This window comes from Schistocerca americana, chromosome X (genome assembly GCF_021461395.2).
Source record: "Schistocerca americana isolate TAMUIC-IGC-003095 chromosome X, iqSchAmer2.1, whole genome shotgun sequence".
Classification (NCBI taxonomy): domain Eukaryota; kingdom Metazoa; phylum Arthropoda; class Insecta; order Orthoptera; family Acrididae; genus Schistocerca; species Schistocerca americana.
In genome coordinates this window covers 825,547,819-825,566,393 of record NC_060130.1, presented here as the reverse complement: position 1 = coordinate 825,566,393, position 18,575 = coordinate 825,547,819, and the positions used below count along the sequence as shown (strand labels likewise).

The 18,575-nt window shown below is 39.5% G+C and overlaps 1 protein-coding gene across 1 annotated transcript in view; it reads right to left on the bottom strand.

Annotated features, from left to right (window-relative positions):
* Positions 1-18,575, bottom strand: part of LOC124555311 — a 471,119-nt gene that overhangs the window by 212,483 nt on the left and 240,061 nt on the right. Inside the window, exons 10-11 of the mRNA XM_047129186.1 lie at positions 10,565-10,840; positions 5,210-5,395 (exon numbers count right to left, since the gene is read on the bottom strand). Coding sequence (XP_046985142.1) covers positions 5,210-5,395; positions 10,565-10,840 — 462 coding nt within the window. The remainder of the gene's footprint in view (positions 1-5,209; positions 5,396-10,564; positions 10,841-18,575) is intronic.

Genomic DNA, 18,575 nt, shown 5'->3' with positions numbered 1-18,575 from the left:
ATGGATAATGACTTTCCTTTCAAGATGTGCTGCTATAAGTAACTGTCAACATCTTTGCTGTCTAAAGCTGGGTCATCTACACTGAAGAGCCAAAGAAACTTGTATACCTGCCTAATATTGTGTATGGCCGCTGCGAGCACACAGAAGTGCCACGACATGACATGGCATGGACTCGAATAATGTCTGAAGTAGTGTTCAAGGGAAGTGACACCATGAATCCTGCAGGGCTGTCCATAAATCCATAAGAGTACAATGGAGTCATGATCTCTTCTGAACAGAATGTTGCAAGACATCCTAGATATGCTCAATAATGTCCATGTCTGGGGAGTCTGGTGGTCAGTGAAAGTGTTTAAACTCAGAAGAGTGTTCCTGGAGTAGCAACTATAGATGTGTGGGCTACTGCATTACCCTACTGGAATTGCCCAAGTCCACTGGAATGCACAATGGACATAAATGGACACAAGGGATCAGAGAGGATGCTTTTGTATGTGTCACCTGTCAGAGTTGTATCTAGATGTATTAAGGGTCCCATATAACTGTAGCTGCACATGCCCCACACCATTACAGAGTGTCCACCAGCTCAAACAGTCCCCTGTTGACATGGAGGGTCCATGGATTCATGAGGTTGTCTCCATATCCATACATGACCATCCACTCAACACAAGTTGAAATGACACTTGTCCATCCACGCAACATGTTTCCAGTCATCAACAGTCCAATGTCAGTGCCGACTGGCCTAAGCAATGCATAAAGCTTTATGTTGTGCAGTCATCAAAGGTACATGAGTGGGCCCTCAGCTCCCAAAGCCCATATCTATGAGGTTTCACTGAATGGTTCACATGCTGACACTTGTTGATGGTCCAGCACTGAAATCTGCAGCAATTTGTGCAAGGGTTGCATTTCTGTCATGTTGAACGATTCTCTTCAGTCATCATTGGTCCCGTTCTTGCAGGATGCTTTTCTGGCAGCAGCGATGTTGTAGATTTGATGTTTTACTGGACCCCTGATATTCACGGTACACTCGTGAAATGGTCGTATGGGAAAATCCCCACTCATTGCTACCTCAGAGATGCTGTGTCCCATCGCTTGGCACCAAGTCGACTATAGTACCACATTTAAACTCACTTAAATCTTGATAACCCGCCATTGTAGCACCAGTAACCGATCTAACAACTGCACCAGACACTTGTTGTCTTCTATAGGCATTGCTGACTGCAGTGTGGTATTCTGCTTCTTTACCTATCTTTGTATTTGAATACACATGCCTATTCCAGTTTCTTTGGTGCTTCAGTGTATTTCAAACTGTAGAACCATCCAGTCATTTAATAAGCAATCCTGAGGACATCAAAAGACACCATTTTTGCTACCTTCCACATGTCACTGCAACGTCTTTCTCTTTATTGTTTCTTTGGGTCTAAAACTCAAAGCTTTTCAGTATTGCACTTGATAAGCATCTCTTTTCCTTCACATGTTTGCTAGCTTATATGTAATGTTTTTGGGCATTCTTGAAAAAGCACAACTTCTCACATTGTTCCAGTCTGCTAAGCTCTTTGGTTACTTGCCTGCTAATGACAAGTTACTCAAGATGAAGCATATTATCCAATGTTAGGATTTCATTATGAAGAACTTTTTACAGATAAAATTATAAAATGAAGGTCTGCTTTGACCGAAGTTTTTTTAAAAGTATTCAGAATGGTATTGTAGTTAAAATAATACTGAATACATCCATTGTTCCAAAATCCTGTTGTCTGAAGGTCCTAAAGTAAACCATCCTGTGGTTGTATGCCTCTAAAACTTGCGAAGGGGAATGTTAGATCAAGTTTCTTCAAATTCTACACAGTGAACAGGTCAACTATCATAATAATGGTAAATAATGACCAGAAATCTGGATGGTTCTTCATCCAAACACTCCAAAGCCTTTACATTGGCATTATGCATTGTATGGCTGTTGCAAGTTCTGATGTTTACAAGTTGTCTGCATTAGTTCTCCTGCCCATCACTATCTAACATCCTCAACACTTTCTTACTGATGTTAGGTCTACCTGATCCCAGCATGGGATGTATGTAGGGACAAGCTGGGTTCAGAAAGTGCTTCACATAATTTCTGATGTGATGTTTCACTATCTGCTTTGCCAGTACAGAAAGTTCTTAGTTGATATGTTGCTATCCAACACTTACTCTCTGACCAAAACATATGTTTTTTCAAATTTTTCTATTTCATCTTTAAGAATGGTAGATTCATTGAAACTCAATATGTAATACGATGAACATACTTCTTCTAACATATGTTCCTGGGAATGTGATACCATTCCATTAGTTATTAGGTATGTCATTTCCTTGGACAAAAGTGAAAATGTTCAGAAGCACTATTGAGGAACATCATCTTAAAAATGTTACAAATATCATTTGACAAATTTGCTGAGTAACTGGAAATCATTGATTTAATTGTCCAACTCAATTCAGTAAAGGGAATGTAGTTCTTGGATGAAGAAGCATCCAGATTTCTGCCCAATATTTACCATTATTTCGATGGTTGACCTGTTCACTGAGTAGAATTTCAAGAAACTTGATCTAACATACCCCTTCACAAGTTTTTAAGGCATACAACCAAAAATTGAACAGAGTATCACATTAGCAGTTTTGTTGTTGCTACAGCAAAATTATAACATGGAACAAAAACAGAAGCAGTTGTAATAGAGGAATATTTGACACTAATAACAGTTGCACAAATATAAAAAAAACACTCAAAAAATAAAAATCTACCTCAAATTTTAGAGGTCATCAGTTGCCTAGAACTTAGAACTAATTAAACCTAACTAACCTACGGACATCACACACATCCATGCCCGAGGCAGGATTCGAACCTGCGACCGTAGCGGTCGCTCGGTTCCAGACTGTAGCGCCTAGAACCGCATGGCCACTCCGCCCGCCTCAAAAAGTTAAATGAATGAACATGAATACAGAAACCTTGAAACAAAAATAAATAACTTTGACAACATTAAAAAAGGTGACTAAAGTTAAGCAATGTGACAGACTCCCCACCCTGCAAGTGGCATGATAGTTTGGACAGCATAAGGTACAACATGCCGTCTTGGCTCCTATGTGTTGAGGGCAATCTAAAAAGCAAACATTACATCACAAAGGTTTTAGTGGCCAAGGTACTGTCTCAGCTTCAGCCAGCTCCACATACTAATTTCTGAAGGACAATATCTAATCACATAAGACAAGGAATGTGTGAGACTTCTTCAAAGAACAAGCAGTACAATTACTCTTTGATCTCCACAGCAATCTGGTATAAGTTGTCTTGGGTACTAGCGGCTGAAAACTTGTTTGTAACAGGCCCTCAGCAACAACTGTAGATGCTGCGTGGTTTGGAACATGAACCACTTTCAGGGAGATTCCCCAGGAACACATCCAGTGCTAATATGTTTAGAGGTTCTGATTAAAGTGGGTATGGGCTTCGAAATTTACTGAATTCTTTACATCAGAAACCTTGTACAGCTGTTTGTGTATTACTTTATACCTAATCTGTGACATTATAGGGTATTTCCATCTTAAGTGCCATTGTTAGTGTTTAATTAATTTTCACTAATGTTAGTGTATCTGTAAGCCCCTATAATGTATCCAGAGTCACAGAAAAAATTACAATACTGGTTTTAGAAAATATCAATCAAAATTATTGTATTTTGATTTAAGAACAGTAGAAGTATCTATACAATGCTGCTGAATTAATACATAATTTTCTTTGCCAACAAAAACAAAAAAAAAAAAGAAAATGGAAAATGGGCTTAATTAAGAAGGTACAAAAGTGCAGAATATGATCCCTAATAATGTGTACAAACAACTGGATTTCACATTGAGTGACAATGTTATCATATTAATTTCCTTCCAAATATAAGTGTTTTATATGAGGCTACACTGAAATAATTATGTTCTGAATGTGAAGATTGCCTTATCAGAAATTAAAGGAAAAAGATAGGAAACAACAGAAACACGTAAAAAAGATTCAGAGACGGGAGAGATAATCAGGTACTGGATTGGTTATAAAACTGTTTACACTTCCTTAAGCAATTAAGTTAAAACAATAAAGAAGAATGCATGGGGCATTTAAGTAAGACAGTAGCTGAGTATGTATTTATTCCAATTCTGTTAGTCCATCTCCTACAATCCCCTCTCTGTGTCCGTTTCCTCTTCCCTCTCTCCATCCATTCACCCATCCCCTATCTCTGTCCATCTCCTCCTCCCTCATATCTGTCTCCATTCCCTCCTTTCCTCTCTCTCTCCGTCTCTTCCCAACCCCTTCTCTCTTGACGTTATCACCTCCACACCAACAGGTAGTTGCTGGTTCTTACCCCATAGTATTTCTTTCCATATAATAAATAATATGTGTATCACATTTGATTGAAATAGATCCAAGGATTTAGAAGAAGCTTTTTACCTGTGGCTTTGCCCCCATATGCACATGCCATTTATATTTCACATATATTTAACATATTTCACTGATATTTCACCTGTATCTCTAGCGAATAACCCCCTGAGTTTCGTTTTCATGCAGCACAATGTTTATGACATCATTTCTCCTTAACTATCTGTCGTAGAATGATACATATTTACAGGTACACTGGCTGCAAAATGTGTTATGAATAGAGTTATTAGTAAAAAAGTAATATATTAACAGATCATGCCTGATGCAGCAGTTTTACTGCATGAAGAATTAAAATATAGTAGGCGCTAAACTTTTTGCCTTTCATCATTTTGTGCAGAAAGTCTCATAAGTATTTGAAATTATGTACAAAATCTGTTGTAAGTCACTAACTGCTTTCATTCTCAAATACTGGATAACTATAGTCTGGTTATTTGTGTGTCGTGAGTTATGCTTTTCTTCGCCCCCACCCCCGCTCCTTTGACAGGTAGTCAGTTCTTACCTCCACAGTGGTTCTTTCCAGACAGTAAGTGACATGTGTGTCAAGTTTGGTTGAAATAGATACAGTGGATTAGGAGATAATGTGGAACATACACACACACATTGACTTTTATAATATGTATGGATATCAAGGACAATAAAATAGAAAGAGATAACTTAAATTTAAAGCTTTTGGATGACTACAACTTTTATGAGACCAGGAACATTAAAATTATTTTTAATTTAATAAGTATGGAGTCAAGCTCTTAATGTAATGTTGTACATTATATAAATAAAAGCACGTACCTCTGTCATCGCCACTGATGAAGCACTGACTTCCACTGGGATAGTATGAGAATGATCGGCAAATGAAGTCTGTATATTCGTAGCAACGTCGTTTACAATCCATTTCATCACTAACAAGTGAAAGTACAAGGTCTAAATAACGAGGATATGAATTTGGTATTGATTTGAAAGTGCACCTTGCTTCTTCTGAAAACAGAAGCGTGACATTAGCGAAACATATTCAACTATATGAAATTCATGGAAAAATACATTGTTTAATTTAATTTACACTTAGTGTTAAAGATAATGTAGGAAACAAAAATCACAAAATTTAATAAAACATATTCACCAGAAGAACGTAAGGATAGAATATTTTTTCTTGAAAGTGAATGAGTGAGGCTTTATAATGCCATCACGTTGGTATCATGTGCATCTCATTTCTCACCTCCAGCCAGTAACTCTCTCAACGACAGTGAGTAGATCTGAAAGCTTTCACTTGCACTTCTTCATTCTAATGTGTTTTTAATTTTTCTCTATACTAACTCAAATACAATAAGCATGACCTTGAACTGTGACATTACAGAAATCATGCATACCACATAGACATGGGGCACTGTATTGTTGGTAGAATACTGTTGCTATCATTGACTATTAAACATTTTATTTGTATTGATTGTTACTGTATTGCTCATATGTTTGTGGGGTGCATACGATGCTGTGACTGGATGTGTACATTAACCTAAACATCGATAACATATCACTTAGACATTTGGCACTGTTTTGCTGCACCATTGACCCATATTTACTTCATTTCATCAGTCTTAACCTTTTGCTTTACCTATGCTTTTTTATATTCTAGACATGTCACTTTCAACTGATGCTTTTCTTTATTCCACTGTAAATGGTTCAATGCATAAGATGTTCTACAGTACAATGAAAAAAGTTGCAGAAGACGTATACATCTACATAATCTCTTCATATCCTACCTAATGCAGACTAAGGCTGACTATTAGATGTGTATTTTCATTGGTTTTGTGTGTTACAATAACTTTGTAAGCCAGCGCCTTCTATTATGCAAATTTTCACTATTGTAGACATATTGCGATGTATATTGACACTGCCACTTCACAATGATCATGTATATTGGTTGTCTTTATATTTTGTATAATTTTAAGTCAATCCATTATTATGTGATTTATTTCATCTGTAAACATATAAAATACTTTATATAGACTTGCATAAATTGTTATACAATTAGTCTCTCCATCAGTTGCCTTAGTGCATACATTGCATCAGCATATATCCAAACTGTTCTTCGCATTTTTCCATTTCTGGACACAACCTCTTCTCAATTATCCTTTCCCAGATCTTCATTGTGTGGGATATTAGTTTTATCCCTCTGTAATTGTGATAGTTTTGGATATCCCATTTCCCCTTATATATGGGAACTAGTACACTGCTTCTCTACGCATACTGCATTCTTTCTCCTTTCCAGATCTTCTGCATTAGATCCCAGAGAATAATCAGTTCCTTGTTCTCCCACACTTTTCATTGCTTCTATTGGGATTTGGTCTGCCCCTAGGGCTTTTCCATTTTTCATTTTCTTCATCATGTGTTCGACTTCCCTACTTATACTTTGGGTCATTCCTTCATTTATATCTCCATCCTCATACTTCTCTCATACATTTTCCTCATTCAATAGCCTTTCAAAGTACTCCCACCACCTATTCAGGATTTTCTCAAGGTCATGTAATACTACACCTGATTCATCCTTTATCTGCCTCATTGATGTTATGTCCTTGGTTGCCTTATCTCTTGCTTTAGCAATCTGTAGGAGCTGCCTGTCATTCTGTCTTCTTTCCAGCTGTTCATATCCCTCTTCCACTGCCTCAGCCTTTGCTTTTGCCACTGCTCTTTTTGCCATCCTTTTTTCAGTCTTGTAGGCTTCACTATCCTCCTGTCTCCCTGTTAAGTCCCACTGTTTTTTTGCACCTATATTCACTTTTATCACTTTCTGAACCTCCTCATTCCACCATCATGCCTCCTTATCTTCTGGTGGTCCCTTTCCTGTTGTTACACCTAGCACATCTTTCCCAGCTTTTGTAATTACATTGCTATTAAAACTCCACCACCCCTGTACATCCTCTGATAATTTCACTTCTCTTAATACTGTTTCCTTTAATTTTTCTCGCAACACCTCTTCTTTCTGTTTCCACCAATTTATTCTTTGTTCTCCTCGCTTGATCGATTTACGTCTTTTCCCTACTAGCATTTCATAATTGGCCACTATGAGTCTGTGTTGTGCAGCCACACTTTCACTGTATATAACCTTGGTATTCTTTATTTCCTTTATGTGTTTCCTTCTGGACAACAAGTAGAGTAACTGACTTTTATGGTCTCCACTTCTGTATGTTACAAGTTGTTCTCTTCTATGACTGAAGTAGGTACTGGCAATCATTAGGTCAAAAGATACAGCATATTCTGCTATTTTGTGCCCTGCATTTCTTTCTCCATAACTCCACCCACCATGAATTCTACCTTACCCACTCCTCCTCTCACCAACATGTCCATTTAAATCTCCCCCAATTATCACCCTTTCATTGTCTGGTATTTCCATTGTTACTCCATCTAAGATTTTCCAAAATTCTTCCCTCTCTTCCTCCAAACACCCTGTCTGGGGTGCATACATGCCTGCAACAGGTAACGAGTGAATTCAGTAGCTTGTTAACTGTTGTCACTGGTCCCAAGCCCAGATACAGGAGGAGGTTTGGCATCAGGAAGGGCATCCAGCTAGAAAAAACCCTGCCAAAGCCAAAAAATGATGGATACTTCTCAAAGTAAATCTACAAGGAGACTACATTGAAAAATACAAAGAAAAGTTTCAGTGATGTAAGTACTTTTTCTATTCTGTTCTGAGAACTTTTCAAACCACTCTCACATTATTTGCAGTCAGAGGCTTAAGGAGACGCTTGAACACAACCTTTTCAATATTATTTCATGGTAATGGCCAAGAACGTCTAGTGAGAACCATCTAAGATAGTCAGTTAACATAATAACAGAACTACTAAAGCATCTAAACAAATCTTTATTTACAATGCAGATTAAGTCAAACATAGGTGATATAAAAACTAAAAATCTAACATACTCTGCTTCCTTTAATTCCATAACATCATACAGGACCATTTTTTTGAGTAACTCATAACATCAAGCTAAAGTATCCCAAGTCCAAAAATATGTAATACAAAATAATCTTAATAAAGTCACTGTGGCCCAGAAAGGTGCATATTATTCAGAAACACATATTTTTAATAACATGCACGTGCCCATAAAATGTTCAGCTACTAATAAAGTAAATTTAAGAAAAACTTTAAAAAATTCATTCAGGGCCAATTTTGTCTACTCCAATTAAAAATTTCTTATTAAAACTCACTGAAGTATGTATTATTGATTATATCAAATAATATGACTATTACATAAAATCTGACTCTTGCACATCTTCAGTGCATTAATATCATCAAGTATGGTAAACTTATTTGCTGTTAAATAATGCATGGCTACAATTGTAGAAGAATTATATGTTCCTCAGTGTATTGTACATTTAGAAGTTGAGATATTCATCCAGGCACTTTGATTTTTATACAAAACTGGCAAAGCCAACACATGTATATTTTGAATGAGGCATTGCTGCAAACTGGGATTGTTATTTCAACTTCTGATTTAGTATGACCTGGCTGGAAGCTTCATTACTATCTCCTAGGATTTTAGTTGCAATTATTCTACAATGTGCCCTGTCTCATCATAATTATGAATATCCAGTGACAGATTTTCCTGATTTAATTATATTTTTTTATTTTTTCTTGGATCAGTTTGACAGCTCAACTGCCAGCGGATAAATCTTCACTGCAGAATTCAAGGTGGCGCACCTCATTTTTTCTCCTCCACCTATCCAGCCAGCCAGAACTACCAGAAAAACTTTCTTCTCCTCGTTCTAATTATTTTCAAAATAAAAGTGCCTTCTCCTGAATAATTGGGCCACTTACTGGACTTGTTTAGCTTGCTGTTGAATAAAGGACTTCACTAAGCTTTCCATAATTTGATGTTTCCATGGTTTTTACCATATGTAAATTTTGATGTTTTTAGAAGAACAAGATGCTTTGGTACAATACCACTGCACTAGTTTGGTTCTGCTTCATTGCCAGTCACCTATTGTTACTTCACCTATGCCCAACTCTGCCACTACCTTATTTACAGTGTCCCTACTGTCCAATACTTTCAGTGCTAAAATTTACATCTCCAAAGAAACAAACTTCTTCTTCTGGTTTGAAGAGTCAACACTCATATTCATGAGAAATGGCAAGAACAATTATAAATACATATACACTACACTGAGTCTGAGAAGACACTGGTTTACTGGTCGTGGGTGAAACAGCAATAGTTGCTAAAGTAGTCCTGATTGTAAACAATGTATGAGCTCACATATTGGCCACTGATCACACCCACTCCCTGCACATTTTCGATTTTATTTGTGATATTATTTTGATTTTTTAAACATAGTAGTCAATTGTCTTCCACCTTGGATTAAATGGAGGCTTGGCCTGTGTGGGCTTGAATTACCAACATTTTACTGTACTATGCTCTGTTTGCAAAGAACTCCTCAATCAGCCACAAAGCTGGCCTAATATTCCAAACACTCACATTTTGTTCATGAAGGGACAGTGCAAAACTGTATCAAATGCCCTCTAGAAGTCAAGGAACATTACATACGTCAATCTAGATGCTATGTGGTTGTAATGGACAAACAGAGCAAGTTGGGTTTCATATGATGGTTGTTTGAAGAATTTTTATTCTTATAACGTAGATTTTTGGCTCCCAGAAATGTTGTAACACCTGAGCATAAAATACGTTCCAAAATGTTACAACAGACTGATGTCAGCAAAATAATTGCAGACAAGTGGCCAATAATCTTGTACATTGTTATACACTGACGTCAGCTGAGAGATTTCCTTGCAGCACACTACTCCTATTCATTACAATACTTCTTCTAATAGCTTACAACTTCTATCTGTAATGTGTTATTTACTCATATATTTTTTTGTGTTGATCTAATTCCTTAAATCTTTTGTATATAAATTTTCTAATAAGAATTCTGTAAATTATGTACTGATCTGTTGAATGACCATGAAGCTTCAGCTTGCATGCTTCCACAGAACTTGATAAATAAAGAAATGACTAAGTCCAACCCCCTCACCCCTTAGTTCAGTTCTCGGGTACGCTCTTGTCCAAATGTACAAATGTAATGTACGTGTCCTTGGTTTTCATAAATCTGCCTCGCATTATTAATCATAGCAAATTTGCCGGAAAGCTAGGCATACTCACGGGGCAGACACTGGTTTTCAAGGTATTCGGTAGTGGGGGGTGCATCCACGTAGTCAGAGGGCCTGGTGCGACGATCCTCACTGCTGAGACGGCACTCAGTGGTGAGTGTGTCATACTCTGCCGAACGGCAGGTGAACCGCTGCTCGGATAAGCACGCCTCCATGCAGTCTCGCCTGCTCTGCACCAGGTTGAGCTTCAGGTCATCGTGGCCCTGCAGCTCTTTGCCTTGGCGCCGTTCGAATGCCCAGGCCCGACCCTCACAACCGTGGATGTAGCCTGAAAAAGGAAATATGCTTCAGGTTGCCTCCTAAGGGGATTTTAAGAAACCAAAAATATTTGTGCATATAATATATTCTTTTCATTGTCTCCCAATGCCGTGCTACATATTTCTCTGAGTCTGTTACATCAGGGATTCTCCTTTCTGCAGAAAAGTCAAGTACAGACTTGTCCACTTACTTCACACACAATATAAATTAGCTGTTTCATTGGGTACGCACTGTCCAACTTAACACGCTGGTGCAAGGAGAGGAGAGATGTACAGGTAAGAACCTCTGCTTCTTTTCCACGGGACAGGCAATATACTTGAGTCAGTATTGTGTTCACAGTATCTATTACAATGCTTTGGCATTTTCAGCATGAGGTTGGGAATGGCAGGAAACATTCAGTACTGGCGTGAACTTGTCCAACTTCCTTTGATTCCTTCACTCCCAGAAAAGTGTCAAGTTACACTGCCTGAATAAAAAAAAGATCAGATATCAATGGGATTTCATACACGAATACACCATCAGTGGGCAGGTGAATGATTAGTGTTGCAATTCTCTGTCTCTACCAGACTGCATTAGTGCTGTTCATTTTTAGTGCTGTTTCCAGGCTTAGTGGGGTATATACGTTGCATGAACAGTGTCAGGTGATGAGTAATCACGGTGAAGGACATGGAGAGGCCACATACAGTCAGGACAGTACTATCAGCACCTGACAGAGTTTGAAAGGGGCCTCGTTGTGGGTCTCCATTTGGCTGGGTGGATGAATTTTGCAATATCCAGATTTTTGGAGCGTTTGGATATGACAGTGGCCCAATGTTGGATCGGACGGGAGAACAATGGTAGGCATACTCGTTGTCAAAGTTCCAGTTGACCATGTCTGACCACCATGAGGGAACATTGCTGTATTATGCACCGGGCACATTCTAAGCCCTTTACAACTGCACCTGTCATCCACAAACCAGTAATGGACTCCCTGTGACATTCTGTGTCATTCTGTAGCAATGTTTGGAGACTAGCTGCAGCCAGACTAGGAATAACTATCTCATACATAGCCTGCTGTTCACACCACAATGCAAATGAATGCGATTGGAGTTGCCATCATCAGGAAATACAGGCTGGCAATGAATGACATAGCATTACATCTAGTGAAGAACTGCGATTCTGTTTTACCCCAGACAACATGGCGATGACACGGGGAGAGGTCCCATTGTTCCAAGGTTTTGGTGAGGCAAATCAGTATTACTCCTGGCATCATGGTGTGGAAAGCCATCATGTATGACTTCAGGACACTGTTGTTAGTGACTGAGGGAACTCTGATGGCACAACAGTATGTCTCGGACATCCTCCAACCTTGTGAATTTCCTCTGATGTGACAGTAACGTGGTGCCATTTTTCAACAGGACAGTGTTCGTCCACACAAGGCACATGTGTCTATGAACAACTGTGTGGGAAATGCTGAAGTACTCCCATGGCCAACAAGATCCCGAGAGCTTTCCCCCAATTGAACAGGTGTAGCACCAGCTCAGATGTCAACGCCGTCCCTGTGCCATCATCCAGAATATCAAATATCAGATAAAACATGGGGGCTTAGAATCACAACGTCGTTCCTAGCATTTCTATAGATAAAGGCAAAAGGAATATTTTCAGGAAGAGAAATATTATCACTGTTATCACAATATTCATGCTGCTGATAACTGTGATCCCTCATTGTCCTCAGAGTGTGTTTACATTCATTCAACAATTTCTCAGCTTTAATATTAAGACAGTGAAGAAGCAGATATGTCAAAATGGCCAATTTTTAGCTACGTAGTTATGACTCTAAACCCCCAGTGGTGGGCCAGCTTGCATCACGAGAAGATACAATGGCTTTATGATACCCTTTCCAACTGAATCAGTGGGTGCAACGTCATAGTCATAAGTGCGCTAGTACGCCAAGTTATCTGTAAATGTACTCGATTTTGTAATCAATGAAATAACATCACGTACCATCCAACAAGAGGGGTTTTATTTCGTTCCTTCTCCCAATCTTGGGGCTTCACTTTTTTTGTCAAGCAGTGTATATTGTACTACGGTACGATTATGCTGCAGCCTCGTGTTTCGCACACAGCCTTGCTTAACCGTTCAAAGTACATAATTATGCGCTACTGTTTATGCTGGTGGTTGGGATCTGCGAAAGGCGGCGGGAAAACATTTCGTGCAGTCCGCAAAAAGATGAATTCATACATTGCAAAATTCCAGTAATATGATTCAAAACGGATCATGTGGAACGCATAAATCACACGAGACGTGGGAAAAAAATTGTCGGAAACACTGGATATTTTATCCGAGTGAGGTACAAGTGAGACGTAGGGGCGTAATGTACAAATGTGATGTATAAACAAGTGAAGCTACTCAGAGCAGAATTTAGTCACGAATGGGAAATTTTATTTTTGCAATTTTCCGTAGCTGCAGCAATGGATTCTTTAAATAAATATTTCACACATTGTTACAACACACCTGATCGAGTACATGGGCACAATGAAGGGTATCCGTGACAGATTTAACAATCATTTTCTGAGTATTGCTGGTGAATTAAATAAAAAATTAGTTTCTACATGGAATCATATAACTTTCTTGCGAAATGCCTTTCCGAGATTGATGTCTGAAATACTCCTCTGTGATACAGACAAGGGGGAGTGTGAGTCAATAATTAAATCACCGAAGACTAAGGACTCTCATGGATATGATGGCGTGCCTAACAGAATATTAAAGTACTGTGCTGCGCATGTTAGCCCTGTATTTAACCATATTTGTATTTTTTCCTTTAGGAATAGTCAGCTTCCTGAACAAGAACGCAAAAGGCGTGATTAACAAAACCTTGGACTCCAGCTACTAGCGTCGCTTTTTGGCCGTAAGTGCTTTCGGGTAAGACCATGCGTCATTGCTCTTCATTAGCGTGAAAAGTGTAGAAGGTGTTGCAGTTTGTGAATAACATAGAATTCGAGTAGAGAAAAACAAAAAAATAACAAAACAATGATTTACTGATCATACAGGGTGTCCAGAAAAGGACTCCCTGATTTCAAAATTAAATATCTCGAAAACCAAGATCGATAGAGGAATGCAGTAAACGGTATGCTTATTGTGAAAGCTGTAAAAAGTTTATACAGCAGTCTGAAATAATAGTTACAAAAGCTGTTAACAGATGGCGCTGTAATCGCCATACGTAATGCCTAGTATAAATAGTGATCCGAAGCCCAGAGCGATCAGTTCCGCTATTGAAACGTGAACGGAGGTTAGTGTACCGAAGGAAGAGATTAAAACCATGTACTCCATTGAACAACGCGTTTTTCTGGAGCTAGGGTACCACAGGTTAGAAGAGAGCCCTACGGCAACAAGGCGAAGTTTTCAAACCATTCGTACGCTCTTAGCAAAATTTCAACGAACAGGCAGCGTAACTGATGATCTAGTGGGGCATGTTGGCCGCAAGCAAACCGCAGTTACGCCTGAAAATATCGCCACAGTTTCTGGAATTATTCAGCGAAATCCAATGTCATCCGTCCGTTGAATTGCATCTGAGACTGGTTTGAAGCGTTCCAGCACGCAAAAAATACTGAGCAAGAGCCTACACATGTTTCCATTCAAAATTCAAACGCACCAGGCCATACCCGTACGAGCTGTGCAACAAAGGGTTGCCTTTGCTAATCAGATGCTCACAATGATTGATAGTGAAGGATTTGATGTTGGCTGCATACGGTTTACAGATGAAGCACACTTCCACCTGAATGGATACGTGAATAAGCAGAACTGGCGATTTTGGGGTTCCGAAAAGCCATATTGGTGTGAAGCGAAACCCCTGTATTCTCCTAAAGTTACTGTATGGGCTGCAGTATGCAGCAGGGGCATTATTGGCCCTTTTTTCATTCGAGAAACGGTCACTGGTGCACATTACGTTGCAATTTTGGAACGATTTGTCGCCACACAGCACGCGTTAGATCGACCAGGTACTGAATGGTTTATGCAAGATGGAGCCCGACCACATCGGACCGAACAAGTGTTTCGCTTTCTTGAGGAATACTTCGGGAATCGAGTCATTGCTTTGGAATATCCCAAATTTACTGGTGCAGGCATGGATTGGCCTCCACATTCGCCGGATTTGACTCCCTGTGACTTTTTTTTGTGGGGCACACTGAAAGACATGGTCTACCCGAAGCATCCCGCCACGCTGGACGAGCTTCAATCGGCAATTTCTGTGGCATGTGAATCCATTTCGGTTGAGACATTACGAAATGTGATGGCGAATTTCATTCTTCGTTTGCGCCACCTCTGTAGTGCCAATGGTGAACATTTTGAAAACATTGTGATGTGATTGTTTGCAAATATTGTTTTCATACGATTATGTATGCTGATATGAGCTGTACAGCGTACAGCGCCATCTGTTAGCAGCTTTTGTAACTATTATTTCAATCTGCTGTATAAACTTCTTACAGCTTTCACAACAAACATACCGTTTACTGCATTCCTCTATCGATCTTTGTTTTCGAGATATTTAATTTTGAAATCAGGGAGCCCTTTTCGGGACACCTTGTATAATCTATGTGAGCGAAGCAGTGGGCTCCTCTTAGCTACAGTTTTACAAACACTGTTTTCATTGAGCCAATTTACAGCTATAGAACGTTGCATATCAATTAGTAAGCTTCAACACATACCACTATATATTACGTATAATCTGGCAATATGTGAGGCCAGGCCATACGTTTTGCGCCTGCACTATTCGCGCACTGTGCTTTTCCAGCTCTCTCAATTAAGGTGCTTCCCCTAACCATCGATCTTTAGTCTCAGTTGTTACTTTATCGCCATGTAACATGGTTGTCGATCGAATACCTCAACAGGAATTAAATACACCAAATAACAATAATTTACAAACTTTAAAGTTCATCTTTACAACAAGCATAATTTTTTTTCAAAACAAAACGAATACATCGTATGCCACGTGTGTGTTTAGTACCGTTCTGTGTGGTATGTGTTACATACTGATTTATTGACTGCTCACGTGGTGCACCACAACACACTAAGTAAAGGACTCAATACACCGTCTGTAAATTGAGAAGCAAGAAGCGATTTTAGTAAGTGGAGAGAGCTCTCTAGGAGAACGCTCCTGTGAACTTACAGGCACACTAAGAACTTACTTCCTATTAACCAGCATAGTATAATGTGTAGTGGTAAACGTCGAGTTGGTTGAGTGCATTTCTTGTGTGAGTTTAGATAAGTTACAGGTGCCAGCTTAGTCCTGTTTGTATATTTTGTTAAGTTCTTCAGCTAGTGAACTAATTGGTTATGTAATCAGTGAGTGTGAGGTGATGGATAGGAAAATGGGTGCAATCCCGAAACAAGATTTTTAGACAATAAAGACAGTTTGGTCGTTTCTAACGTGCTTAGTGATTTTATTAAAGTGGTAGTACATGTTTCACTTGCGAAATATAAGGGTCAAAATCAAATAGCTGCAATCAGTACCAGTGTGAGCGTTGCAAAATAGCTCGCATCAGAGGGCTGTGGTAAAATAAACTATAAGCTGGTATTTACCCAACATGGTCCACATTGCTATAATTATAGACTATGGACACAAGCTTTTCCAACAAACGCTCTTCAACAGCTTCATCCTTATCTCCCATACCCTGTGAATTTCTATGATGTATGTGGCATAGGGTACTTATCATTGTATCATATATTAAGGTACCTTCCATTTCCATTTGTGGATAGAGTATGGGAATAATAACTGCTTTTCCACTCTGTGTAAGGTGTTAAGAAACAATTGCTGCACAATATCTACAGAATCGATAGATAGGGGTTGTGAGGTTCAGGAACATTTAGTTGCTATTTTTCGCATCACAGTTAACGCTACATGTAAGCTGGATATGTTGCTATCACGATACAGACGTAGACTGAAACACAGGGAGGCGATTCCCATGATCGGCAAGCAGCCTGTGAGTACGGTTGCGCCATATGTCGCTGTAGATGAGCTGGTGGTGTGAGGAACTTCCAATATTTGAGAACACATCTAGCAGAGTAATTGTAGATGCCAACACGAGATTCAGGTGTGTCTGAGCAACTTGTTCTGTATCAAATGTTGACTAGAAGGCTACGCTTTTAACGTAATAAATGTCATGGGCAGTCTAAAATCATTAAAGGTCTTTCATTATTATTAGACTACATTATGCAGTAAACTAACTGGAATGCTACCTCAACATGCATCAGTAGCTACACAAGTAGAATTTTTCCACGTCAGAACTCTACCAGAAAAAGAGGAAACCTCTGCCATTCTCGCATCAGATGGGCCAGTCGAAACCGACCGAGCGCCTTGTCATCCTCAGCCAGTGGCGTCATCTGCCGGCAGGAGTGACCGAGCGGTTCTAGGCGCTACAGTCTGGAACCGCTACGGTCGCAGGTTCGAATACTGCCTCGGGCATGGATGTGTGTGATGTCCTTAGGTTAGTTAGGTTTAAGTAGTTCTAAGTTCTAGGGGACTGATGACCACAGCAGTTAAGTCCCATAGTGCTCAGAGCCATTTGAACCATTTTTTTTTTTTGCGTCATCTGGATGCGACATAGAGGGGCGTGGGGTCAGTATACCGTCTGCTGGTCGTTGTTAGATTTGTAGATGTTCTACTTCTCATTCAAGTAGATCTTCATTTAGAATCATGAGGCTGAGTGGACCCAGTGCGAGCCTAGTAACAAGGGAAAATCTCTGACTGTACCGGAAATTGAACTTGGATCCTATGCATGGCACTCAGGCACACTGATCACTCACCTACAAAGGCGGACTGAGCTTTTCCAGAAGAGAAATTCATCTTCCATGTGGGATGATAGCAATGAGGGGACTACACATGGGTTATCTTTTCTTTGCAGTCCCAGGCGGAAAGGCAAGCTCACTTTAACCTACAGTTCCAACGTCATTTTCTTCAGACTCGTGACTGCCTTCAAAAACTGTATTGAAACTTATTTCATAAGGGGATCTTGTGATTTGGCATCCCTATGCTGGCGATAAGGAGTACAAACTACAGGGTGATTCAAAAAGAATACCACAACTTTAAAAATGTGTATTTAATGAAAGAAACATAATATAACCTTCTGTTATACATCATTACAAAGAGTATTTAAAAAGGTTTTTTTTCACTCAAAAACAAGTTCAGAGATGTTCAATATGGCCCCCTCCAGACACTCGAGCAATATCAACCCGATACTCCAACTCGTTCCACACTCTCTGTAGCATATCAAGCGTAACAGTTTGGATAGCTGCTGTTATTTCTCGTTTCAAATCATCAGTGGTGGCTGGGAGAGGTGGCCGAAACACCATATCCTTAACATACCCCCATAAGAAAAAATCGCAGGGGATAAGATCAGGGCTTCTTGGAGGCCAGTGATGAAGTGCTCTGTCACGGGCTGCCTGGCGGCCGATCCATCGCCTCGGGTAGTTGACGTTCAGGTAGTTACGGACAGATAAGTGCCAATGTGGTGGCGCTCCATCCTGCTGAAATACGAATTGTTGTGCTTCTTGTTCGAGCTGAGGGAACAGCCAATTCTCTAACATCTCCATCACATTTTCATCACTCGTTCTCAGCCGTTCAGAACTTTTCGCTTTGCACAAACACCCATTCTCTGTAAACTGTTTATACCAACGTTTAATACACCACGTATCAGGAGGTTTAACACCATACTTCGTTCGAAATGCACGCTGAACAACTATCGTCGATTCACTTCTGCCGTACTCAATAA